The sequence below is a fragment of the Podarcis liolepis genome, assembly GCF_965112155.1.
Source record: "Podarcis liolepis genome assembly, chromosome: 2".
Taxonomy (NCBI): domain Eukaryota; kingdom Metazoa; phylum Chordata; class Lepidosauria; order Squamata; family Lacertidae; genus Podarcis; species Podarcis liolepis.
Window position 1 is genome coordinate 2,520,818 of NC_139555.1, and position 27,969 is coordinate 2,548,786.

At 46.4% G+C, this 27,969-nt stretch overlaps 2 protein-coding genes across 6 annotated transcripts in view; one reads left to right on the top strand and one right to left on the bottom strand.

The window, feature by feature from the left end:
- Positions 1–27,969, top strand: part of LOC310699149 (histone H2B 5-like) — a 960,349-nt gene that overhangs the window by 901,148 nt on the left and 31,232 nt on the right. The window lies entirely within an intron of this gene.
- NCKAP1L (NCK associated protein 1 like) overlaps positions 1–27,969 on the bottom strand; it is an 88,231-nt gene that overhangs the window by 4,724 nt on the left and 55,538 nt on the right. For all 5 annotated transcript variants that reach the window (XM_083486227.1, XM_083486226.1, XM_083486228.1 and 2 more), the window contains 12 exons: positions 27,290–27,429; positions 25,455–25,586; positions 21,809–22,027; positions 21,232–21,362; positions 20,247–20,344; positions 19,242–19,335; positions 18,743–18,825; positions 18,445–18,525; positions 10,544–10,637; positions 7,153–7,269; positions 5,740–5,849; positions 1,119–1,208 (listed from right to left, as the gene is read on the bottom strand). In XM_083486227.1, coding sequence (XP_083342353.1) covers positions 1,119–1,208; positions 5,740–5,849; positions 7,153–7,269; positions 10,544–10,637; positions 18,445–18,525; positions 18,743–18,825; positions 19,242–19,335; positions 20,247–20,344; positions 21,232–21,362; positions 21,809–22,027; positions 25,455–25,586; positions 27,290–27,429 — 1,389 coding nt within the window. The remainder of the gene's footprint in view (positions 1–1,118; positions 1,209–5,739; positions 5,850–7,152; positions 7,270–10,543; positions 10,638–18,444; positions 18,526–18,742; positions 18,826–19,241; positions 19,336–20,246; positions 20,345–21,231; positions 21,363–21,808; positions 22,028–25,454; positions 25,587–27,289; positions 27,430–27,969) is intronic.

The following is a 27,969-nucleotide window of genomic DNA, read 5'->3' on the forward strand; positions in this document are numbered from 1 at the left end:
AGGCACCAATGTCTATAAAGCATTTTATAGCAGCCCTGTTTAGGGAAGCTTTTAATGTTTGATGTATTACAGTATTTTAATATTTTTTTGGAAGCCACCCAGAGTGGCTGGGGAAGCCCAGCCAGATAGGCAGGGTATAAATAATAAATATAACAACAACAACAACAACAACAACAACAACAACATGAAGCATTTAAAAATAAAGCTATTATTCTTTTTTGCAACATTCAGTGATAATTAATCCCATTTTAAAGGTAGAGAAGGAGAGGACTGAGGTGTTGTCTGGGCGGGACTATGAAGCAGAATGAGCAAGAACACACACACACCAAAAAAGATTTGCATGTTGATTCCTATATGGAAAGATGCAAGGATTGAAGCTGCTGCAGGTCCTTCAATCCAGGACCCAAGGACTGCCAGGTGGGCATTCAGGTGGTTTGCTCCTACCCACCTCCAGCCAAAGGAGGGAACTCTGGGGCCATTTCTAAAGAGCTTTAAGTGTTGTGCAGAAATTAAAAACCAAGGCTGTTAGTACCCATTGGCTCACAATGTAGGGGACACAATTCAGAAGGGAAAAGGAAGGAGGGAGAGGGAAAATAGGACAGAGTGGGCTAGCTGATGCTCCCTGATCCTTATAATAGTTTCTAGATCATCATCAGGCTTTGCTTGCTTGTCCAACAAGTCTGTGCTCTTTGAAGCTTCTGTTGCTGGACACACACCTGCTTTACTTTGAACTCTAAAGGAGCTGGAACTGAAAAATTATATATGAGTATTCTCATAGGAGGCCCTCTTTTTTCTCATATGAGTGCAATTCAGAGGCAGGGGCAGAGCTACCTGCCCCAGCACCCGGAGCGGTATCGGGGCAGGGCTAGTCGTCCGTGCGGTGAGCTTCCCTAGCAGCCTGCTGCATGCACAGGGAGGGGCACCGCTAGCCACCCGCGGCAGCATCGTCCCTAGCGGCTCGCCCCCTGCACAGCAAGTGGGGGGGGTAGTGTGGCGATGTCTCCCGCCCTCACGGCTGACACCCAGTGCGCCCCGCACCCCCCGCACCTGCCTTCCTCCGCCAGTGTCCAGAGGAAGCCCCCCTCCTGTTCAAACTCCGTCCCCTATAGGATACTGACCAAGTGCATGAGGAGTGAGATGGATTCCCTGTTCTTGGTTTTCAGCCGGTCAGCTTCTTGTCCCAGCTGTAAGAGGCTAACAGAGGCCAGCTAGGAAGACAGGAAAAAGACAATAAAAGCCAAGTCAAACTGCCTGTGGTCAACAGCAGCTAGAGGTGGAAAATCTTTCCAGTTTTCATCTGCACTGGAATCACTTTAAAGAATTTTTTTTTACTGTTTTATCACTGATGTTTGCTGCCCTGGGCTCCTTTGGGAGGAAGAGTGGGATATAATACATATAATAAATAAATAATACATAATAAATTTAACGGGTACAATTAATCAGAGTTTTACTTGTAGGTTGAAGAAGCATACTGGTTAAATTGGAGAAGTCTCCAGGCTTTGTGCCCTTCTAGCAACCCTTTCTTAAACAAAGGAATACAGGGTCCAAAGGAAGAAATGTTTGTGTTCTCTAACACAAGCTAGCACAGTTGCAGGCAACCACTTTTTTTAAAAAATTCTTTTAATGAAAAGCAGAGGGGGAGGCTGCATTCAAAAAAGCGGAAGACCAAAAGATTAGATGCCATTTTTTTTCTGCTGTAGCAGGAACCCCCCACCCCAATCATTCTGTTTGCACAAACTTCACACACACTCACACTCACACACTACATACTCCACATTTCTGTTATAAATTCATAGAAAATCAACCATACATCAGATTTGCACTGTTCCATTTTATTTTACTCCATGTGACAAGGACTATCAAAGGGGGGGGGTGGCTTGGTTCTGGTCAGCCATAATCCCTTCAGCATACCAGCACATCCACAGGAGCCCTGCCCAGTTGCTATGTCAGCCCTGATAATCCCAGACAGAAGACAATAAAAAAGACAAAGAACTTGCATATGGGAGTGGATTCAGCACAGACTGAAACAAAGGACAATAATCAGATTTTCCCTTTGGGGGCAGGAAACTGCAAACTCCCCTTTGTCACCTGGAAAGTACTCATGGGGAGGGGGAAAGAAGGAACCAGCCAGGTGACAGGACACTCAGGTTACCACCACAACTCCTCCCTCAACCCCTTTCTGTAATATATGCATGGGGTCAACCCCTTTCTGTAATGTATGCATGATGTCAACCCCTCCTTTCTGTAATGTATGCATGATGTTTCTGGCTTGACCTAGAGGGGAATTTCAAAAGTTTTTATAAGGTCTTGCACACCATCTTTCTGGGTCTTTCCTCTCACCTGCAAGTGAGGGGAGCACCCTGTCACGACAGTCTTTCTTCAATAAAGACCAAGCCTACAGGCTGCTGATTTGCTTCAATTTACTCTGGTTGGTGTCTTTGCTTTTTGTCCAAGGGAGCCCTCAGATTTTTCCGTTAACACTGCTCAAAATTGCCTTCCTCAATCTGTTTTTCTCCCCACTAGGAAAAAAATTAATTCCGCGTGTGGTAAAGCAACTTGAGAAACAGCCTGGGCACAGGCAGGATTTTTGTTAGGGAGCAGGACTTTGGGGGGGGGGAGCAGAACTCACGTAACTGGTCAATTAGTGAAGCATTTCTATTGTTTTACTTGATGGGGGGCAGATGCTAGTAGCATGCTTGGCTTTGCAAAGGCCCCTCCTCTACGGCCAGCATGAAAACACAGGCTGCTAGCCTTCTAGGCAAGTAAAAAAAGTGGGTGCTTACTCCTAGGCCAAGGGGGTTGGTGGGTGAGGAATGGATCACTCCATTCTGCCTCTGATTGCACATTGTGCTTTCTCTGCTTGTGGTGGTGGAAGAGACTTTTCTTCCTCCACAGCTAAGATGGAAACCAAACAGTCTGGCAGAGCTGAAATGGAGTGGACCTGTCTTCTGCCAGCCCTCTCTCTTGCCTGCATGCAGTTCTGGGTCACCTATGACTACCAGATGAGTTGTTAAATACAGGGCTGATTTAAAAAACAGATTTAAAACAAACAGCAGTCAAATGCAGCAACCAAAGAGGGTCAAGGTGCATATGCCTCACCATCCCACCAGATGTGATTAAAATAATGAAAATGGCTTTTCTTTCTTTAAAACAAAGAACCCTTTAAAAAAAACCCCAGTGTATTACATGCCAAACAGAAACTGTCGTTTTTCTTCAGAATCTTCATAAAAGCACCTTTCTTTTGTGCAATATGTAAATTTAATCAGCTCAAGTTAAAAGCTAGGGTATCTTTAATTGGTTCACAATCTCAGCAGGAGCACATCTAATTCTATATGCCAGAGCTGGTTGCAAAAAGAACATCTCTTCCAAGTATTTTTTGCCATTCCTGTTCTGATAGATCTCCTACACAACAGGCAGAAATTCAAACAGCGAAATGCTTCTCCATCCTTTCACCTCCAGGTCATGGGAATAGCTATCCTTGTTGAATTTCTGCTTGCTGGGGGAGAGGGGTGGTGACATTATCCAGGTGCCAGTCCACTAACTTCCAATGCACCTGACTGCCCACTATGGGATCTCTGCTGAAAGGAGCTGAAAGGAAACGTTTCACCTGGTGAGATGGTGCCGGAAACATGAACTGCCATTGCAGCTAATCAACAGATAAATCATACCAACTCCTACAGGCCAGAAATAAGAAAGTGATCATGCTTAGCGGTCCCTCTATCCATCACCCACAGCCAGCGGGATTGACTCTTCTCACACTGCCAGCCATGGGATAATACAGTTGTGTGATACACGAGCAGCCTTAAATGTTAGCAGGAAGAAAGCTATCTGTTGGCATCTGCAAGGCCTTGGGATCCATCCCCAATTGAGCACACAGGCAGTTAAAGTCCATGGAGGAGCCAGCAGTAAATTGCAATCATATTCAATCTGGCGTCTCAGTGCTCCTGGGAGCAATGTATGAGTTGTCTGCCAACTCTGGAAAAATCCTAAGTAGATAATTTGGTCACACCTGTGAATTCGCAGACTGCTTTTTCCCTTTTCCCTTTTGCACCAAGTGGCAGCCCAGATTATGGGCATTCTATGTTTCTGGCCAATAGGAGGCAAGAGGTTTGAGACCCTTCTTGCAAGGATAAGAAGGCAACAAGCTTTGTGTCTGGCTGTGGCAATGCCCACGTGGGGTTTCCAGCAGGCCAAAGGGGAAGCGAAGAATGGTCTGTCAAGACCCCAGCAGATGTGACAGGTGAGTGGCAAGGGATTTTCAGACACACACACCACAATCAGACCCATATGTAACATTTCCATGGTGACCACACTGGAAGAATACTGTATAATTAAAATCAACCAGGAGACTTCAGATCTGCCCACCATGTTTAAGTCCACATAGTCTCAGCGTTTCTTCAGCAAATGAAATTAAAAAGAAACTGCTTCTCAGTAATCAACAACTCCTCACTAGCACGCAAAATTTCAATTTTCAGTAAGCTGAACAGCAAAAGCAAGGAAATATCTTTGTCTTATTATTAGGGCATTGAAAAAGACAGGTGGGGGGATCATCTAGTATACCACCTGTACCACAAATGCAGCCTATTTAGCTGAATGGCACATTCTTGAGCATTTGTTCAGAACAGCAGAAGGCATCTGTTGTAAATGCTCCCCTTATCAGGACTCTCAAAAACCAGGCAAGCAACATTTTTATCATGCAGTCCCAGGGTGAGTGCTTTTCAAAGCCCGATAAAAAAGAGACAGATCTTACGGTATGAAAGAAATCCTTGCATCTGATTTTTAAGTTTAGTTCACATGACACCGAGTTCCAGCCTGCACAGGAGCATGCGCTGGAGATGAAGGCGGCAGCTTTTGTTAATAACAACAAACAGGCAATTATATAACACATTCAGATGTTCAGTGTTCAAAGCATTTCACCTGTATTACCATATTAATCCTTACAACAGCACTGTGAGGTAGTCCAGTATGAATAAAGGTAAAAGTAAAGAGACCCCTGACCATTAGGTCCAGTCGTGACTGACTCTGGGGTTGCGACGCTCATCTCGCTTTATTGGCCGAGGGAGCCGGCGTACAGCTTCCGGGTCATGGGGCCAGCAGGACTAAGCCGCTTCTGGTGAACCAGAGCAGCGCACGGAAACGCCATTTACCTTCCCGCCGGAGCAGTACCTATTTATCTACTTGCACTTTGACATGCTTTCGAACTGCTAAGTTGGCAGGAGCTGGGACCGAACAACGGGAGCTCACCCCGTCACAGGGATTCGAACTGCCAACCTTCTGATCAGCAAGCCCTAGGCTCAGTGGTTTAACCCACAGCGCCACCCGCGTGCCAGTATTGCCCCCTTAATACTGCAGATGAGAATGCTGAGGCTTGTTTAAGACTGCAATCTCATATCCACTTCCCTGGGAGTGTGTGCCATTGAGCACAATGGGCCTTACTTCTGTGTAGACATGTTATAGGATGGTACTGCAAAGGAGTCTGCAATTAAGCTGAGACTCGAATCAGCAGTTTCTAACATAGTCCATTCTTTTAACTGTTATGCTACACAAGCTTCTCTCCTTGCTTACTACTTTTGTCTTTGTTTATACAGCACGTCTCATATTTACAAGCAGTATTATACTGATCAAGGTTGAAGGGTTTGTCTGTGGATAGATAACCCCAGCTAGGCAGGGGCCCCCAAGCTCTACATGGTGGTGTTCAATGCACGCTATCACCCAGAGAAAATCAAGAGCTTCACTTACCATCAGGAATTCCTTGAGATGAGTCTCAATGTTCTTGTTGTAGATTGTAAAGAGGGCAGCTGATACTTGGATGATGGCTTTGGCTAGGCAGTGGATGTTGTTGATGAAGCCTATGTGCACACACGGGGAGGGAAGAAACTTACACCAATTCCAAACTTTTTGAGCAGCTAAATGGACCTGGAGACTGGCACTTGTCTATGGAGGTAAGTGCGAGCCTTGACCCCTCTCAGTTAAGCACTGCCTTGAAGGTAGTATAAAGATGGCGGCGCATGTAGATGCTGCGGCTGGTTGCTCCTCAACTGGAAAAACCATCTTCCCCAGAAACTGCTGCTTGCCTTCTATCACTGTGCCATTGAGAGCGTGCTCACTTATGGCTTATGTGTGTGGTACGGAAGCTGTACTACCCAGGACAGGATGGGGTTGTGCAGGGTTGTTAAGGCAGCAGAGAGCATTGTTGGCTGCCCACTCTCCACCTTAGAGCAGATTTATGCCACAAGGTGCCATAGGAAGGCACTGGACATAGTAAAAGATCCATTGCATCCTGGTCACTGTCTCTTCGAGCTCTTGCTGTCAGGACGGAGATACAGGACGATGAAGACAAGAACGAGCCGTCTTAAGAACAGCTTCTTCTCCAGAGCGATCTCGGCCCTGAATGGGAAGCCCGGACTTTGAAAGTCATCTAATCTCCCTTGCTGTATTATACTGTATTGTTTAATTAGTGTTTTTATGGAGCAGTCAAGTAATTTCGTTGTCCCCGAAGGGGGCAATGACAATAAAGATATTATATTATTAATTATTAATTATTAATTATTATTATTATTATTATTATTATTATTACTACTACTACTATTATTATAATATAAGAACACACACAACAGAATGGACTGATGCAAACCAGATCCCTGTTACATTCAGGTTTCCACCTCTCCCACTTTCCTGTGTGGCTCCTATTAAATGTTCCTGGTACCTATGCTTTTGAAACATCAGTCTGGGCTGCTATAAACTGTAGTCTGTGGAGCTATCTTTAAAGATGGTCCAGAAACTTAAAGTGGTGCAAAATGCAGCCATGCTGGCTGATTGGAGCTGTGGCCCAAAGATGTCTGAAGTTCACTGGTGGGCTACCCCTGAATTAGGATGAGGGACACACCTACTTCCTGCCCTTTTATCTTGCATAGCCTTATCCTGAGTTCTTCTTTGTGATGAAATGCTGGCCTCCATAGAGATACAGACAGTGATAGCATTATATTGCAAATCACTAAGCAAAAGGAGGTGCTGAGCAGGAAGCTATCACCGCCTGCAGTCACTGTGACTAATACTTGGCAGGCATCTCTGCCTTGGAAGATTTTCCATGAGTGAGTGGATCAATACAGGAGGTTTGGGGAGGGAGCTGTAAGCCTGCACCTTGCTTCTTACCGTCTATCTCGGTGGTGTAGACTGAGGAAGGGTCCGTGGCCAGCAGCGGCAGAGACACAGCTACAAAGACCAACAGCAAGCAGGCAGCCTTGTAGTCCTCCTCTGTGGAAGAGCTGTCTATCAGGGAGGCAAAAGGAATGATGTATAGGAAGAGATTTCAGTAATAAGCCTGATTTACACTGCTGGTTCCTGTCTCCCCCCAGCTCGGCTGCTCAACAGACTTGACAAAAAAAAAAAACCCTAGCAGAAAAAAGGGTGGTGGTTTTTTAGAATTATAGCAGCTGTGACAGGCCAATAAATTATCTGATGGATGAAGCTGGTGAGCTGAACAGAACTGACACGGCTTGGCTCCGCTTGAATCGACACGTGTGTGTCGGTGAGACATGGAAGAAGAAACTAAGAGAAAAAGTTCAGCCCTGGCAGTGGTGTGTGGGTGTGTGCAGGGACTGGACTACTGCACCTTAGACAGGCAGGCGCTCCCAGCAGCATGGACCATTGAGCATCTGCGTCTGACTTGCTTGGATTCAGAGCCTGAGAAACGCCAGCCCACCCCTCTTCCAGCAGGGAGGATCAGGACAGCACTCCTCTTGGACAGCAGCCCTCTGGCATGGAGAGAAGCCTGGGGCTGGTGGGGCAGGAGGGGCGGGGGCAGATATTGTACAACAATTGCCCTGGAAATGTAGCCAGTGACTAAGAGGTAGACTAGCTGCAGCCACAGAACTATGGCCTCCCAAGGCAGCAAGTAAAATAGTAAGCAAGATTTTTGAGAGGCTGGCCAGCCTTGTGAAAAACCTCTTTTACCAAGACAGGTTCTACAGAAGGGAGACTCAGGCCAAGGTTAGAAATGTGCCCCCTCCTCGCATCTCTTTTCAGCCCTCCAGACTCTCCCCCCGCCCCGCCCCTCCCACCAGTCCTCCTTGAGTATTTTGCCTTCTTGGAATGGCTCCTTGAGCTGTGAAAATGCTTCTCACTTGCCTGGATGGAGAGATGTTCCTATTTGTGGACTCTGCCTTTTCCCTGGCTGCAAAAAGGTACAGGTCATAGCCCCACTCATAGCATGCCTGCAGCTCTCAAAAGGATTCGGACGCGGAAATGTGCCCCCCCCCCAGCTGGTCCTAGAGCATGTTAGGGAATGGCACAGGCTCAGTTTGAGGCCAGCACTGCAGGGAGGCAATTGCTTGGCTGGTTTTGCCCCAGCTAAAAACAAAACTCTGGAACCGACTCCCATGAGAGGTGGGGACTCTCTTTCCTTGAAGGTTTTTAAGCAGGGGTTGAATGGCCATCTGTCAGGGATGATCTAGTTGAGATTCCTGCATTGCAGGGGGTTGAACTAGATGATCTCAGGGTCCCTTCCAACTCTACAATTCTATGATCCTTAGTGACTGTAGATGCAAAGCTGGGAAGAGAAGAGGAGTGAAAGCAGAAACTACAAGCAACCAAAGACTGGAGTTGAGAGTGAACTAAAGAATAGAAGCCTCAAACCCCCATGATCTCAAGTCCCAGTGTCAGTTAAAACAGGGAGATTAAGCTACGGCTGTTCTTTGCTTTGCCACCATGCTGGGAAGAAACACAGCTGCATTCTGATGCATGAAAAATGGCACTGATTTAGACAAGAAAGTTATGGGGCAGGGGCTGGAGAATTTTTTTAAGAGGCTCAGGTACCAACAAGAGTCTCAAAAGGGTAGAGAGGGAAGGGCTAGACTGGGGCACATGGGCCACTATTATTGCTGCTGCCAATATAACCCCAGGAAAGCTATGGCTGGCTAGCTGTGCTCTAGTGCTCCTAGGGCTCTTGCAATCTGCACCGGTGAAGGTGGCGAGGTGGCAAGCTTGTTTGTTTATTCCTGCATTCATATTCCCACCTTTTCTCCAAGGAGCTCAAGGTGTCTTAGGTGGCTCTCTCCCTCTCCATTCTATCCTCGCAACAACCCGCTTACAAGCTGGGAACAGGTCCAAGGTTACCCAATGAGCTTCATGGCCAAGTGGGTATTTGAACACTGCTCTCCCAAGTCCTTGTCTGAGCTCCACTCTGGGTTTCTATGTCTCTTGTCCATGTTGTGGTGAAGGAAGAAGAGACGGTTGCCCTGAAGGCAATGGAGCACAGGCTATCTTATCAGAGAAGCTCAGGAAAGGGCCACACGTCACCTGCAGAAGGTCTTGAGTTCAATACCTGGCATCTCTAAGTAAGTCTGGCAAAGACTTTGGTCTGAAACCCGGAGGCCCCTGCACAATGACTGCAGACAGTACTGAGCTAGACAGGCTAATGGTCTGACTCAGTATAAGACGGCTTCCTCTGATTCTGGTCTGCTATTTTAAGAGAAGGACAGACTTCTAGGTTCCAGAAGAGGAGCTTTAGCTACTACAGTCACTTGGGATTATTCAAGGCCTCAATGCCATTAGGAGGACAATGTCACACACAGATGCCATCTGCCAAAACCAGGGCTGAGACACTTATTTGGCCCAGTGGGCCAGATTCTCCCACCTTCACCTCACAGGCCAATTTTGATAGATGGTCAGGGCCACCCACCTGCCAATTACCCAACAGGCCAGCCAGATTCCCCACCCCTGGGTTTTGGCAGATGGTACCAGCGTGACGTTATCCTTGTGCAGGCCTTGAGCAATCCCAGGCACTAGGTCACTGGGGAGAGAGCGGCTAAGCAATATTGAACTTCCTGTGCATCAGCTGACACACAGTGAGTTCAATCCTGCTTAGCCCAACTGCATCTCTACCTGCTGCATACTAGACATCACATATGATATTAGGTGTTGGGCAGGTTGGCATGGTTTGGGGGAAATGGCCTGGCAGGCCAAATGCAGAGGGCCACAGTCCACCCTAGGCCTAAACTATCTGGATTTCGGGTCCAATGTGAAGAAAAGGAAGCAGCAGTACAGAGGAGCAAAGCTCTGGAGGAAGACAAATTGCATCAATTGTGTCTGTGGTCTGAAGCTATTAAATACATGAGTGTTTTCCAGGTAGGGGGATAGCATTCAGCCCACTGGTGAGATGCAGGTGTGCAAAGGGCTGTGCATGTACTGGAAGATCAAAAGCTTGCCACTGCCAACTGGGAAAGGCACAAAGCAAAATTCAGGACAGCTGAGATTCTTGGCTGAAGCATGGGAGTGGGCCTTTTAAAACACAAACAAACCCGTGACAGCATCCAAGCAGTGACAGCCTCCTAGAGACAGAGTTAAATATTTATCAGTGCTGAGATGATGTACCACCTGGCAAGATTCCCTGTGCAGCTCCTTTGAAAGCAGAGCTTTCCTGATACTAGGAATGCTTGCCTTCTGGGATCTCTTGCCTAGTAGATAAAGGAAAGACATTTTACAGCCCTACAGCTGAGTCTTATCGCAACAGTACATGGAAACATGGGCAAGCCTTGGCTCTTACCTTTCTTGAGGCTGGAAAGGGCGGATACTAAGGCTGGGTCAATGTCGCAAGGGACCCCTGCAGCTGTGGCTAGTTCAAAGATGCTCAAGGTCACCTAAAGAGAAGGGTGAAAGGGCAGAACCAGGTGTTGGTAACGCTGCTGCTGGGCCTTGGTCTCTTGGTCTCACTGCAACATATCAGACCTGGTTGGCACATGCACAAAAATAAGGTGGTAGGATTCTGGACTGTAAGACTGCAGGTGGGGAATATAATCTTTTACATTCTCTCCATGTTTTATAAAACAAAACTGTGCACTTAAAAAAGGAGGCAGCACACATAATGGAGAAAGTGGTACCTCGGGTTACAGACGCTTCAGGTTACAGACTCCGCTAACCCAGAAATAGTACTTCGGGTTAAGAACTTTGCTTCAGGATGAGAACAGAAATTGTGCAGCAACGGGAGGCCCCATTAGTTAAAGTGGTGTCTCAGGTTAAGACCAGTTTCAGGTTGAGAACGGACCTCCGGAACGAATTAAGTTCTAAACCTGAGGTACCACTGTACTTTCCTGCTATACTAGTTTACTAAGGAGGGCAAACAAAAAATCAAAAAACTCACGCAAGAGACAAAGCTAGCTAAGACATGGCATTTCACCTAATTTCAAGCTGAAAAAACACTGCACTATTTAACAGAATTTCAGATATGGTAAATACATTGCATAAGACATGAGAGGCCCATCAGGACATTTGCTCCATCCTGCTGCCTCAATGGCATACGCAGACATGAAGACAAATCCTACTAAGCCGAGAAGTACCCAGCCTAAACAACCAAATCAGGGCTTCTAGAATGGGAACACCAAGTAATACCATGTGTCAGGAATCAGTCCCACTGAGAAGAATCAAACGAACTGTGGAGCAAGGAAGCACAATTCCTGGTTTATTAATGGGGTCGGGGGAGGGAAACCTCTTAGGGACCCACAGTTTTGAGCCTAGCTACTATGCTCCCTTTTCTTTACCCATGTATTTATTTGATTTGGTCCTTCACAATGGTCAGCTGCTTTTCCAACCATAAAGCTGTTCAAGCCAAACACAGATCCACAATAAAACAATAGTACAATATGACCAAAACCATAAAGGATCATCTTAAGAAAAACCGTACCCAATATGAATAGCACTGGCAGCTGAAAAGCTGTCCCGAGAGTTCAAAAGCTAAGTAAGTATCCATTCAAGGGCTGAGAAACTCCCCAGGGTCAGGCACAGGCAAGCCTTCTTAGAGGACTCCTTACAAAGTTGGGGTGTCATCACTGAGAATGCTACACTCTGAGTCACAGACAGAATAACCTCTTAAAGAGAAGAGACCTAGAGTGTCTGTATTATGGAGTGGTTCATAAGAGAGGAGATGTTCCTTGTGTTATTCTGGGCCTGGGCCATTTGGGACTTTTCTTTTGAAGTGTGCCTATGTATGCATATGCAATATTGCAAGGAAAAATGGAGGCTGGGATCCAGCAGTCACCACAAGTACCAGGGACAAGAGTAAAAAGAATAAGTAGATGTAGAGGCCTTGAACAGTGGTCAGAGAAAGCTGCCAGGTGCGATCTTGTCCAGAAGGCACTTAATTTAGGGTCCTCCAATTCTTTGCACTAGGCAAATGTGCTGACATAAAAATCTAGCTGAGAAAAATGCTAGGGAAGTGGGCATGTTGACACTCCCTTCTTCCCACACTAGGATCTTTTTGACAGCTCTTCACCCCTATCATGCTTCCCTGGATCTGAGCAGTCAGAGAAATCTCCCTCGTGTTCCCTCTTCCTGGCGGCAGCAGCAGCAGCAGCAATGAATACGATCGATATGAAAGCTGGGGAACTGACACTCAAATCACAAGAGACATGAAACGAGACAACCGAAGGCTTGGGTCCTTGATTTTACTACAATCTCCGAATCCCCCTTTCAGGAATTTTAATTCACCTTCCCGAAACAACCTTTACTCCCTTTGCCACCATCACTCTCTCTAGCACATCTCTACTGTTCACTGAAAAACCCTGCTCTCTCTCTCCTTTCCTGTGAATCATTTTGTATAGCTTATAAGTCCTCTGGGCATGGAGGTGGGATGCATCAACAACACCTACTGCACCACTGGCACGAAGGGAACCGCTAGACTGGTGTTTTTAGGCAAGTGTATCCTGCAATATGTTCTTCACACAATAACAGTGCACCAGTGGTAGATTTGTTTTGCTTTATTAGCTGTTCTACGGTGCTTCCCCAATGCCACCACATCATGGCTGTCTTCAGCAGCTATAGCAGAACACCAAGAGGGGGCAAAGAATGTCTGTGGTATGAAAAGTTACACGATTTCAGCAGGAAGTTACAGGATATGCTCTAGTTAGAAATTAAGCTGTATGACGGCTCCAAAACTTTTGCAGATGTGAATAGTATTCTGCTGAATTATTTGGTTGGTGAGTCTCTGAATGTTTTACAGCAGGCACACTAACATAATGTAACATGCAATGCAACGTGCTTCATGCAGAAGCCCTCAAGTGTGTAAACCCAAGTTGCATGACCTCTTTTCTATAAGGAGGAAGAACCCTGTGAATCAGTCCTCCGTGTGTATCGGTTGCTGCATGGCAGGCACACTTCATGTGTGGAGAGAGGGGAGGTGGGGCCCATGACTGCTCCTGTATCACATAAATTGGGCTGCAGTACTAGCCCTGTAAACTTATGAAATGGAATTGCATTTCTAGCTGCTTCCAGAAGAGAGGGAGTTGTGGGGAGAGAGAGAAGAGAAATTAACTAAACGTGAAAGGCTTCTGCAGATTTCATGTAAGTTGGCACAGTAGGCAGTTGGGGGTTGGAAAAAGTTTTAAAACATTTATAGTTGTTAAAAGCAGAAGCAACCAGCTACAGCTGCCTCAAGCCCATTCTTGTGTGCTATCTGAAGCATCTCTGTGAAACACACTTCTCATCTTGATTCAAGAGGCTGTGGATGACAGAGCACCCACCCCCCTCCTTGGGCAGCCTGTGCCAATTAATCACCCTTGTGGTTAAACATTGCAACTTATTTCTAAATATTTTTCTAACTCTTAATTCCTGGCTGTTGCTTCACATTCTGTCTTCTCCAGCTAGTGAAAGATCAGAGAACTCTGCCGAGAGAAAAGGAAACTCACTGCCGAGGCTTGAAAACAAGTTTATCTGGGTGTCCCTCCAACTTCCGGGAAGACAAATTTCTGGGGAGCAAGGCTAGCCCTACACAGCAGGGTTACAAAATGTGCGACTGGCCAAGTCCTTCTAGCCATGTTTGGTTTTGGAATCAGCCAAACAAAATGGGGACTGAGAAAGGAGAGACACTGTCTCCTTCCTGCTGGACATTGTAAATCAGACCTTTGCAAGCTCCAGTTCCATACAGATGCTCAGTGGCCGATTGCCTGCATGCATATGCAGCAGGCATCCCCATTCCCCAAAGCACATGCTGCATGGCTTGGCCTGAACTGTCACTTTTCACCTATGTGTGGCAGGAAATGTGTCCTGAGGGCATGGCAAATTAACCACAGCAATAACAACCTGCATAGTGTCAGTGCCATCACCTTCCCTGCTGGTCCATCTCAATGCTATTTGTATACAAATAGCGCGCGCGCACACACACACACACACACACACACACACGTAAGCAACCAGAAGGCATTACATGGGCAGATCTCCCACTGATCATTCCCCAACCCCCAGCTCCTCCCACCCAAAAGTAGCTTGGGCTCCCTTCCAATTTGATCCAGAGCCCATTTGGGGGAACTTGCCTGTTCCTACTTCTTCCTAAGGCCTGGCAAGGCAAAGGTGAGAGCGCCCATGTCTTTGCTCCCAAAGGCATTTGCTTGTGTGGATGGTGATGAGGAATTAAGAGAGGTGTGTGAAACAGCACCACCTAGTGACACCAGGATAAGCCAGGAAATACTCCTTTAAGATGCACACGAACGGCTTTTAAAAAGCTCTGTGGGAAGTGGCCTTTTTCATTAGTGCAACAGTTGGGACTCTGCTGCCATTGCTTTTTCTTTATCAAAAAAGGTGGAGGAGGGAAGGAACATTAGAAAAAGCTTACTCTTCAAAGGGAAAGAGAAACCTACAGTGCCAGCTCTGCCCGCCTCCCCTGGAGAAATGCTGCTTTGAAAGAAACCCAGAGAGGAGCTGATGTCTCTAAGCAGTTGAAAAGAGGACGGTGGCAGCAGAACTGCAGGGAAGCTAAGCGGGGCTACATGTAGCTATGCAACAAGGGCAGCAGTTCCTTTCAGCTGGATTCCTGCACTCAGCCAGCGAAGCCCGCCTTGGGGACACCTGAGGCTGCAACAGCAGCAAGGATATGGCCTCCCGGAAGCCTCAGATGATGCTGATGTGGCAACACCACTACGGAGCTGGTCCTTGTCAGTAACAGCAAAACACACACACCTCTAAGTTAAATCAGCATAGCCGTTGCCAAGTAGTACATTCTAAATTTAGGCAGTTGCAGGCTGCCCAAAGTCAGCAGGTGTGCAGAACTGCAAGTTCCAAAAAACCCTCTTTCAATTCCAGCACAAACACAAAACATGCAATAGAAATCAGACACCCTCATGCATGTGGTGCTGTATTTGGGTAATGGAACTTTGTGCAGGCTCTTGTGAGAAGAATTTGTAAAGGAGGAAGGAGCTGTGTACTGGACAGTAGGAATAATGGAAGTTAAAAACTGGGCAGGGGGCAACAAAAGCAGGATACCCCAAAAGTCCCCTAGGATGGATACAACACTGGGATGCCTAATCTCTGAGAAGGTAGCCCTCAAGATCAAGCCCACCTAAAGTAACACCCCTTTGGCATGGAAGCCCTTGCATGCATGCATACATACGCGTGTGAGCACATGTATGGTTCCTACAGGTCAGTTACTTAGGGGTAAGGAAAGAGGTAATATCTTATTTAAAATTCCTTTGCACAGCCCCGGATTGAGTCCTGGCATTAGAAGCCATGTTTTTTAATCTAAACACAGCACACTGCAGATCTTGCAAAGAGAGCTCGCATCTGTAGATACATAATCGTGATGACCAAGCTGTGGCTTGTGCATGTGCAGGAGTGATTAAGAACCACAGAAAATTAATCACTTTGTGTTCGTCCTTTTCCTGGAGCTTTTCACATCACCGGTGCTTGAACTTGGGGTGTGTGCATGTATTAATGAAGTCCCTTTGCCTCCCTCCCTCCAGTTTTAGCCAAATCACGCCCTCCCAATGGGGGCTAAGACTCCATTGCCCCATTCTCACAATTCAACTACTGCACAGCAGCACACAGGCTCTCCACTTCCCCATTCTTTCCAGTCACTTGGCCATGTGCTTCTCACACTAGTCAGCTTGGAATCAGTGGAGGCTTCCCACCAAACCACCCCCACAGCCTGTAATAGCTGGCCCTGGTCTTGCATAAAGGGCCTTCCATGTCTGCTGGAACCAACTCCTAAGGAAACAACCTGATCATCATTCTGGTTTCCCACAAGCCTGTGTCTCTCTTGTTCTGGAAGGCTCCAGACAGAGACTGATTGGTGCCCTCGCTGTCATTCTGCTCAGGAGAGATGTTCACCATCTTTCTGATACAATCCAAAATACCATTTCCCTGCAAGTGGCTGGGGCTGCAAATCAGTCTTCTCTATTCATCCACAGGGCCTCACCACTAATAATAGTTGTAATTAACTTTCAGGCTGCATTGCAAAAGGGGGGGGGGAGTTGGGTAGGTAGAGAGCCCTAACCGCCCTGCCTAGGAACTCATCAGCCTCCTCATGGGCATTCTCCACACACATCCTGGCCTCACTGTTGCTCTTGTTCAGGTAGCTGAATAATAATAATAATAATAATAATAATAATAATAATAATAATAATAATAATTTATTTATACTCCGCCATTCCCGTTTCAGAAAACCAGGCTCAGGGCAGCTAACAACAAATTTAAAAAACTTAATTGTGATACAACAAAAATCAGCGTAAAATACAATATAAAAGCGTGAATAACAATAAATTCCAAGTTCAAAAATCAATTTAGGGGGAAATTCATCCAATAAACATCAGGTGATCACCAGGGCTAGCTGGCTAAATTAGTCCTATTTGGGCCAGCGAAGGACGCCAGGGGAGAATTAGCTGTGCGATTCCAGAGCGGGTAATCTTCATAAAAAGGGGAGGGGGATGGAAGGGAGGGGAATAAAAGATCAGGCTAAATTCAAATTGAAAGCCAGGCGGAATAGCTCTCTTACAGGAAGGAGATTAAATCCTGCAGGGCCCTAGTCTCATGGGATAGAGCATTCCACCAGGTCAGAGCCATCACTGAGAAGACCCTGGCCCTGGTGGAGGATAATCTGACTTCCTCAGGGCCCGGGACCTCTAAACTATGATTATTCATGGACCTTAGGGAAAGGGATGGCACAGGAGCCAAATACTCTGGTGAACAGACGCCCCTAGTGGCAGGACCCAGAGCAAACGTCATATTCAATGCAGTAGGGGAATTCAAACTGCCAGAACTCCTGGCGTGGTCACCTGTACACCGAGACAAGGCAGCCAGAGAAATCTGGGTAGAAAATTCATAAGCAAATGATTAAGAAGTAGTTTTCAACCATACCGTTGCTTTTCTGCATCCAGCGCCTCCATAAAACATGAGCTGCATGGCCTTGAGCAGGAGCATGCATGCTGGAGTCCAAATCTCATCCTTCTGAGCCCACATGACCAACGGCCAGGGTTGGTGGGAAATGCTGTCCAACAACATCTAGAGGAGCACAGGTGAGGCTCCCCACTCCAGCTTTAGTACATACTTCAATGCTCCTTGCAATTTCCAGAGGTTCCAATTACCTCTAGAATTTCATGAAGCAGCCCAGATAAAGCTACCCATGAAATTTTCACCCATGAAAGGAACTGCAGCTTTGCAACCTAGATGGCCCTAAACCTAGGCCTTTTACTCAGTCCTTGTTTTCCTGGAGTTGTATCCAACCAACTTATACTCTGAGTAGACCCACTGTTAGTCATGCCCATTAATTTCAATTGGTTTACTCAAGCACAGTTTGCACTGAGCAAAGGAAATCCAACCTTGGTAAATGCTGTGCTCCTTGACCTCCCCACCCCTTGGAGAAACAGGGCAAGTTCAACAATGAGAGCTGCAGTCCGAAGCATCCTGAAGGCACCCGGTTTGTGAAGGCTGCCTTACACAGCTCCTATTGTTGTAAACTGGCTCATAGACAACACCACTGTCATCAAATTATAGCAGGTATCAGGCAGAGAGAGACCTTTATCAAGTCTGTTTTGGCAGCAAGCAGCTTTTCCCATCGTACTCAGCAATGACTTTACTTCATTTAGTCTTTCAATCCACACATTAATTTTCACTGCCTCTTCTTAGATTGGGAAGGGGGAGCTTCAGACCCCAACTGTGGCTCCCGAAGCCTCTTTATCTGGCTCTCGGGACAGTCCTGAGGCCACACCCCTTATCAGCCCTCTTCTGCATCTTCCTTGGGTGTTTATGCCTGGCTAGAACGTGTCCTCGAACTCTGATCATGCTTCTTGCTTGCCTGGGTGGAGGATAGAGAGGAATGGGCGAGTGTGCATAGACACAAGCCTCCCCAAAAGTGGTAAAAAAATACATTTATTGTTCCACTGCCATGTGGGCCCCCGAAGGCTCACCCAAAAGGAATGCAGCCCTAGGGATGATAATGGTTCCCTACCTCCACCCAAGATAATGCCACATGTGAACCCACCATCTGAACACCGTTTGGGGCAGGGTAGAGGCTGAAGAGAAACAGTTTAGACATGCTAAGCCTGGGAATGTGGGATTCAAAGAACCAAGGCTACTGTCACAGTAGCATTCTGGAAGCACGCAGGGGAACTGACTCACCTGGCAGAAGCTAAGTTATATAACAGACTCTTCCCAGGCATTTTTAATACCAAATAGAGTTAAATTCACCTTTATGTCCATGTCAGGATCGACAAATTCCTTCAGGCACTCGATGGGGCCCATCAGAAAAGGGCAGTGATTGGTGAACACCTGTCAAGAGTCAGAATGCAAAAAGTGATGCAGCAGAGAAGTGCTGATTCTTCTTGCTTGCTATAATGCTGGGTTGCCTGCCCTTCCCATAAGTCCTGCTGCATAAAGCCATTATATTTTATCATCCAGCATGATCAAAAGGAAATCAAGGAGCAGGAATGAATGCTTTTCCTCTGGGTGTGGCTGGGAATGCATACACAGATTTGCGATCACTCACCTCTTGAAGGCCCTCTTGCGCCAGGGACCTGAACCACAGAATCTCCCCAATTATGGTCATCCTCTTCAGAACATTTTCGGCGGCTGTGGAGAGCACATGGTTATTGGTCTCAATTTTCTAGCAGCCACAGAATTCCTGGATGTGCATAACTTGCTTGGTTAATTCTATGGAAAACAGTACAGTCCAACCCACTTTAGGACAGAAACCCCAGTAGGGAGGTGTACTGTGGTTTCATTATTTGGATCTTTGAGCAGGCATTCTTACAGCGCTACATCTTCTGGAGTGTTTTCGGAACTTTACTGAGTTATACAAACCTACATTCATGAGAATTCCTTTGCCTATTTGCAATGGCTTTTTAAAAATCGCTGCTCACAAGCAGCAAAGGACTATTTCAGTTGTTGCTTCACTCCAAATTTAGCCATTCAGGTGGCTGCTTGGTGGCTTCTGGAGCAGAGAACAGAAGAACTGAGGCCGTGCGTAACCTTTGCCTGTCACCTACCAGTTAGGCGGGGTAGCAGTGCGGCCATCTGCTCTGGCTGGTAGAAGTTAGATCGGATCTGAACCAGTACATCCATATTCTCTGTCACTAGTTTCTAAAAAGAAGAAAATAAAGTTCTATCACACAGACTTTGAAAACTGGCCATATAAGATGATGTCCTGACAGGGCAGCTCAGCACCAACCACGGTCCTGATGTTGTGCATGAGTTTAAGAAATACCCCACACTAAGGTGGTGGTGAGAGGTGGCAAGATGCTGAGAGAGGGTGGAAGGGGAAGGAGATAGGGGCTGAGTCCAACCATGAAGGAACAGCAGCCCAGTCAGAGAGGTGATGGACACCTGTGTCTTCCCTGGCTGTCAACCCAGAGGGAAGGAGCTTGATGCTGCCACCCTTCTGGCCCCAAACACTCCCCAGCCAAGAGAAGGGACTATGGTCTGCTTTGCTGTAAAGGCCCACTCACAGGAAACAGGAAATGGGTGTGGCTACACATGTGAATGACATGCTAAGGAAGAAGGATCTCAAGAGCTTGTTTCAGAGTCAGAAACTAGGATGAGAAGGCACATGGTTGATAGACAACTCTCTTTTCTTCCTTCTGAGGCCTTGAGCAATTGGTTGACAACAAAGGATAGCCTTGAGTGTTCAACTGAGTGGTGTCTGATGCACCACCCTGCAAACCAGGATTGTACTCTCATCAGTGGGTGACCAACTCCCTCAACCCTGTGGGTCAGTCGCACAGAAGAACCCAGTGGTAGCACAGCAATCAGCAAATCAGTTGGTTCCACTGATGCATGTGAATCAACAGAGGCACAGACATACGGAAGCTCCTTTTTTCAATAGCAGTCCAGCTCCAACCTGCCCATTCCTTCCCACAAAACAAAAGGACATTTATAACACTCAGATGCTCTGTTTTAATCAGTGCCCCTGAACCACTGTTCACACGATATGTCAGAGCTGAGTTGCAGGACAGCAAATTGCAGCAAGCTCCCTTCTCCTCCTGGCTTCATACCTTCAGCTCCACCATTTGCGAGGTGATGTGCCACATGAGGTTATCACTTAGGAACTTCATTCCGTAGGGCCCAAGGAGTTCTGCCAGGGCTCGCATCTCTGCAGAGGGAGGAAAAGGTAACAGCATACTTTGCAGACTAGCAGTAGCCACAGTGTGACCAATTCTTTATTGCTGTTCCCTGTGGATGTCTGCCAAGTGCTGGTTCCTCTCTCGATTATGCAGGCAGCAACAGAGGCCTATGCCAGCTAGACAAACTGAGAGGCCTTGCCCACCTTTCTCTGCATTGTGCAGGACATCTCAAGCTCTCATTGGCTCCTCTACGCCCTGTCTTCTGTTTGGCTGAACACTCCTTTCAGGACAGGTCAAATCCTAACCATGAATATTTTGGAAGCCAGATATGGATTACTCTCTGCTTCCTCCAACTTCCTGAGCTCCAGCTTCTATCCTCCTTTACTTGCTTCTCCATACCTTACTATGGACTGCTTCTTCAGTTTTAAACATCCACTATAATCCGCATGACTGTTTGCCCAAGATAAAAAAATGGGCTTGCTAATGGATTTTGTGACTTCTACTGAGTAGCAAAGTCACAGAACCATACAATTGGAGGGGCACTCATAGACAGTTCAGTCCAACCACTGTCACAATGCAGGAATGCACAATGCAAGAGCATCATAAACAGATGCCTGTCCAAAGGAGCATGGGAGAGCCTATCACCAATGGTTCCACTGTCAAATAGCTCTTACCATTAAGGTTTTTCCTAAAATAACATTAGTCCTGATGGCTAGGGCGGGAAAGAACAAGTCTTTGTATGTGCCAAGCACTTGAGTATTTGAAGAGTGAGATCATGACCCCACCCCTCTCCATTCCTGGCCGAATAACCACTCATCGTGGCATCACTGTGGTCAGTCTTGTTGCCAAATTCAGCTCAAGAACCACTACTGCAACTAAGCCTTGGATGCTCCAGACTGGGTGTGTGAGCACCTACCTGAAACATCAGAAAACTCTTCAGCACTGAAGGTCTGTTCCCCTTCTTTGGGTATACTGACAAAGGTCTGCATTGATGGGGAAAGGACAATGGAGCCCATGCTGGCCTGGCGCAATAGTGACTCCAGGTACCTGGGAGTGACAGCAAAGGAAACATGATATAATTTAGCTCAACAAAATGCTGCTGGAGGAGTCAGCTGATTAGCAGGTGGGGGAGAGGAGCCATGCCTATGGGAAAACCTCCTTAAACAGGACTTTGGGCCAGAGTAACAACTACCTGACACCTACCTGCCTCTCTTACTACTGCTACTGACCTTTTTTTAAAGGAGAGAGACAGAGATGACAGAGCTGAGCCATATCTGCTGGTCCTTTGTTTCCATATGCATGAGTGAGGCTGCTCAGTGCTTAGGGAAAGCTCTCTGCATATACTTAGGAGAACTCTCTTCATTAATATCTGAAATATTGGCATTTAAAGCAGATTCAGGGGCTCGTCCTAGAGGGTCTTGAAAAAAATTATGTCCTGCCTACCATGACAGTGCAATGCCCCAACCAGCCCCTCCATTTTCCCAGCCACATACCAGTTGGTATAGAGTGTGGTGAGGGTCTGTTCCCCACTTGCATCCAGGGGCTGGGTCTGCTGCAGAAGCACGTTGCGGAGGAGGCGCCCAGTATCCAGACCTATGCGATGCATCAGTGAAACCAGGAAAGTGGTATAGGCCTGCACACCTGCCAACGCTTCTGAGGGACGTGCCAGTTCTGGGGAGCTTGGGTTTGGCTTTGCCAGCCGCACCAAAGACCTGGGGGTGGGGATGTGAATGTTTATTGGATGTACATTGGCCAAAAGAAAAAAGCACCCAAACACCACAGCTTGATGTTCATCACTCTGCCTACCTCTCAAGCTAAAGTTTCCCAATATGTAGTGCTATGTTGAATAGCTTGTTTTCTTAATGAGCACTGAGGATCAGGTGATGTTCCAGGCAAGGAAGACAGGTCATATCTACTTGGATGTTTGGGACTGAAATCTGTGCTCTACTGGCAGCGGCGGGGGGGTGAGGTAGATGGCAGTACGAGAAAAACATAAATGTAGCCAGAGAAGGAGACACAAGCCTGAGTTTTCCAGCTGGCTGCCAAGAAGCAGCCATGGGGAGAATTGCAAGGACTGAATGCTGTTGCTTTGGGGGAAATAGTGGTCCTTTGAAAATTAGCAAAGTTTGAGCATCTGCTCCCCATTGCTCAACTAATTAGCCAGCGCTGAGCCCAGCCCAGCTCCTGTCAGGGTGATGAGAATATCAAGTGCTTCGGAGACTTCCGGGTTAACGCCTCCGGTAATGGCGGATTTCCTCTGATCGGGAGGAATCCGCTCCGTGGAAATCAGGGTCTGGACTGCCACGGCGAGGCGGAGACCCACTAAAAACCACAGGCGGGAGAAGCCTGTGGACGTGGGATTCGGCTGGCACCTTTTGCGCCTCCCCTACTCGCGGGGAAACCCGGTTTTGGGGATCCGGAGCAACGTGGGGTGAGCGGCGCGGTGCTTCGAATCGACTGCTTCTTTCACGGAGTGAAGCTGCATTGCTGTTGCTGGAGAGCGCTGACTTTTTCCTGTGGACAATTGGACTTTAAACAACTACCCGTGAGTAGAACAGAAAATTGGATCTTTAAGCATCTTAATTTGGCACCGAAACGGGAAGGTTTCAAACAGGAAGTCCGCCTTCCTCTTTTGTAAATAGATTGAAGCAAAGACGTTGTAAGCTAAAGTCTGGAAAGTCTTTTGTAAAGGATTAAATCTCCATCGGTTAAAATTACTAAACCCCCCTTGGAAGCAGGAGAAGAGGGGGGAAATTTTAGATCGCCTAAGCCTGCAGGAGAGAGAGTGAAGAAAGATAAATTACCACCGTTTTGAACCTGGGAACGGGCTGCCAGTAAGATCGACGTTTTGGGAAAGTTCATTGACTGTGAATAAAATGTATGTTGACAGATAGTTAAATAAGAGAAATATATTGTTTCCATTGTCTCCTTTTGCACTTAAGAAGGAGCAAAAGTAACTGGAAATCGAAACTAACTTTGTTGCTGGATCTGTGTTTAAAAGGACAGGTACAAATAGAAATTGTTTCCCCTAGAGGGAGCTTTTGAAACTGTTGCAGGAGTGGAGCTGGGGAATTTTCCAGCTGCAGAGATTAAAGACCATGAGAATCAGAGATTGACCTTGGACAAGAATGTCGACAGAAGAAGTCTTAGTGATTGCATTTTGCAAGACAAGTGCTTTATTGGAACAGCTTCATGAGAAGACGGATGTGATGATTATTAAAATTGACAATTTGGGACAAAAAATGACTGATTTGGGACAAAAAGTGAATACCTATACAGAAACTACTCAGGAATTGATTCAGGAATCTGTTTTGATATGGCAAGCTGTGGAGAAGACGAAGGAGAAAGTTGTTGTTGAACCTCAAGTAATACAAGTGGAGAGAGCCCCGGCCTTACACCCGCTTGGATTGGAGAAGGAAAGTTGGATGGATCCCCTTATGCAGGGATGTTCTGGCTTTTGGGATCTGGATTTGGGTCAGGGGGAGATTGGAGTTGTGGGGGCCTTTAGCTTTGGAGGGATTATGAAACATGCTTGGAAATATCTTTTGGACTTTAGTTCTGACTATGGAGAATGGGCTGACCTGTCGAGAAGGAATAAAGACATTGTTAGGTTGGAGTTTCCCCGAGATCTACTCCTCAGTGCCAAAGGAAGGAAATTAAGAACAAGATCAGCAGAAGATAAAGTAAAGTGCATGTATAAATATGAAGAAGATCTGCAGAAGGGACATGGAAAAGAGTTAAGAGCCTCGGACAGAAGATCACCAGGGTTGATGGACCATATGGAATTGATAGAAAGGACTGACAGAATCTGAGACCAGGGAGAAGAGACGGTGGAAGAAGATTGGAAAAAAGTTTAAAAATTTATTTAGAGAAATATTGTAAAATTAATGAGTGTTAGAAAAATGTTGGAATAAAATTATACGGCTTTAGTAGAAATGTTATAAGGAGTTAAGTATAAATAAGTTTTAGGGTTTTAATGGTAAGACAAGGTTAAAATAAAATAAGACAATTAAATGACAGGAAACAGTGAAAGATGGAAAGGATTTGCTGAAATAATTATTAACTAGAATACAAAAAAGGGAGGTGTGAGGAGGTCGATGAAACAAGTTAATGAAAGATAAAGATATGGAAATATTGGATGTGTTTTTAATTGTTTTTGCTTTTGTCTGTTTTGATGTATTGTGTCTTTTGTTTTGTTTTTTATATGTACTGTAATGTATTGATTGGTATTGTTTATTTTTTCTTTTCTTTTTTACTTCTTTCTGTAATTCTTAAAGTTTTAATAAATATTATTTTTTTAAAAAAAGAGAGAATATCAAGTGCTTCGCTGTGATCCTGCCAGCTCTGTTCTGGGACTTTAATCTTTGCAGCAATCACTTGATTTGCTGACTGCTCTTTCTCCATACAGTTAGCCATAAGCACTTTGCCACAAAGAATGACGAAACAAAAATTAAAATATGAAAACACCTACAATACATTGTTACCCATAATGTTTCCACAAAGACAAATCAAACAGTTTCATAACAGATACATGCTTCTTTTAAAAAGCCCTCACTATCAAAATAACAATGTCATTACTAAGGGGAAGAGAGCAACCTAGTAGGTGTTGGTAACTGAATGGGCATTTTAGAAGAGCAGAAGACAGTTCCCAGAGGAAACACCCTTTGGCTTAGATGGTAAATGGCAAAAATTCTCACCTCTGGCATGGCAGTCAAAGCCTGCTGTAAGACCCTGCCGCAAAACCTAACCTCAACAGCTTTGCCGATTAAGTTAAGTTTTGCTAAATACGAGGTCAGCTAGCTCAAATTGTGAAATCTTACCAGCCCATGTTCAGGAGATGCAGTCACCAGGACTGAAGCACCAAGCCAACAGAAGCAAGTGCATGGGACAGAGGACAGCAGCAGCACTTTGGTGGCAGCCAGCTTAATTACACTTCAGTGTAATTAAGCAAGACTCAAGTGTTCATATCTAACAAATCCACCCCACTGTCACCTTCCTGCCTATCCCACATAACCGGCACTACTGAGCAAAAGCTGTAGCACATGCACCATAGCTGTGTACTTCTATGGCTTCTCTCAAGAACAGACCCCTAATGAATAGTGCCACATCACTTCCTGCTGCGCCCCTCACGTCCTGTACCTGCTAAGGCGTGTCTCCAGCTGGCTGCTGAGGTACTCTGCTGGAGTCACAGTGTGCTCAAAGACAGCAAAACTGGTCACGTTGTTCAGGCTCCAGCAGATCTCAGTCAGCGTCAGGTGCAGCTTGTCCAGACTGGAAGTGGGGGTGGGGAGAAAATGATGGTGGGTTAGAGCAATTGATACCGACTGCCTGGTTTGCAGGAGGCAGAGAAGTACTGGCCAGGCGAGAACCTCATCAGTCCAACTCCAGAAGCACTTCACAGGTCAGATGTAAGAGCCAAGGACAGAAGGAGGGGCAGTAGGATACGCTGTCTTTCCATCCCCTGCTCTTCTGATCATGTCTGTTTACACACACACAATATGTATATGAAAATGCAACCTATTATAACCAAAATGCCCTATCTCTGGTCAAACAGGCCCAATTATATTGAATATTCAACATGTAGCAAGTCATTTAAAGCATGAAATGCCATTAGTTTATCGATCACCCACTCTCCCAAGCCTGCACTCCACCCCAAAAGCACAGAGTGTAACTGGTTTTGGTCCTCCCATTCATTCCCTCCTCTGGTTCCCTAAGGACACCAGAATCACATCTTGCTGCCGCCATTCTAGTTCTCCCTTCAGGGAAGCACCCCACCCCACAAATACATATTAGGAACTATGGATGTTCCCAGTGTCAGACTTGTACCTCACTGCTGGGAAAATTGGAGCTCATTCATTCCATCTCTGACTGGCAAGTCTCTAGTTCGAGAGACCCTGCAATGGCACCACCGTGCGGTGTTTTGTGGGAGAATATTCCACATTTTTTGGGTGGGGGGCAGGACAGCTATAGGCAAGCTTTCTGCCATGTGCAGGGGAAACACTGCCCACCTCTGGCCGCTTTAGCCTTATTTACCACTACAACTAAAGGGCAAAATAAGACGTGACTGATCTTCTGACTTTAAAACAAACTTCAAAAAGAAGATGGGGTGGGGGCCAGGAATGCTCCAATTTTGATTGGAGCAGCAGTTTTAGAGGACCCCTCCCACGTGCCCTGCATAGGAAGGTGGGCAGGAAGGAACTAGGGATGTCATCCTCTCACCCTGGGTGAAAACAGTAGCCTAATTTGCAGAGTCCTGCAACAACCCATTTGAGGATCCCTCCTCCACTGCAGAAAAATAACCCTTCCCCCTGTACTGTTTTCCTGACCAAGCTTCCCCGCTCCAAAGCTGCTATTAGCCCTGCTGGGCAGGAAATACATATACCATATTATGCCTGTCTTTTATTTCTGAAATTATGAATAGCTTCGGGTCAGCGAGCAATTTCAGCCAGGGGGAAATGGTGGGAAGTTTAAACATCCCCTCTCTTGCAGCCATTGCTTCAATAAAAAAATGGAACTGCCATGACTGCTTTTTAAGTTAAAACTCCAGAACGTAAGGAGATGTGAGAGCATGCACCTTCCACACAACATTTGTTTTGACTTCCCCCTACTTGGAGCCAGAGCATAGAAACACCTTGCAAAACAACTAGGATTAATGGCATTTTCCATGCTAACCACCAGACAGGTCTTTGCACGCTTGACTGGTGGGGTGGTATCATTTTAAGTGCACCCTCAGTCCTGTTTTAACCGTATGGCAGTGTTTCTCAAACTTGGGTCTCTAGCTGTTGTTGGACTACAACTCCCATCATCCCTAGCTAGCAGGACCAGTGGTTAGGGATGATGGAAGTTGTAGTCCAACAACAGTTGGAGACCCAAGTTTGAGAAACACTGCCGTAAGGCTTCAATTGTGCTGGTATGAAGAAGTTTAAGCATTAACGTTGCCCATGACGTGCTGCATGGGTTCATTGTGGCCTTACTTGGTGACCAGGCTGCGGTCTTTCCGGTGGCTCTCTGCACCAGGCTTGTCCCTCTCTGGCTCTCCCTTCTTGGACAATGCTTTTTGGGTCCTCTTGTTCCGAGCCTTGCTGATGGTTGCAGCACAGTGCTTGGGTAAGAGCTGGGAGACATAAAAGAGGTGAGGGGGTTATGTGTGGGTGGGTCTGCTGCAAATCACAAGGTGTGTTGAACCAAAGGTGAAATGTTCTGGAAGGCCTGCAAGCACCATCTTGGTAGTCAAGATGACCCCAAAATAATTGGTAGTTGTTGAAATAATGAGCTTGTCTATATTTACGTTTCCTTGCTTTGATATATGCTAATTGGCATGCTTTGATGCTGTGCTTATCTTTGGCCTTGCTTGGGATGCTGGGCTCTAAGCCAAGAGAGGGGAGAAGCTTTGGATAACTGTCATCTATGGCCTCACCAGCCAGGTGTGATGGGAGGTTCTGGGGAAACTGACATATGCTGCTTTGCGCATAAGGCCTGTTTGCTTGGGCGCAGACATGTCATGAGGACCTCTCACTGTTGTGGTGCCCCTCACGTGTCTGTAAAGCCAGTGAGGCCCTGCACGCTGTGTTATAAGTTTGAATCTTTCCTTAATAAAGTGCTAGAACTGGCTATTCTGGCATTCTAGGCATCCATTTTTGGTAACCCTGCACCC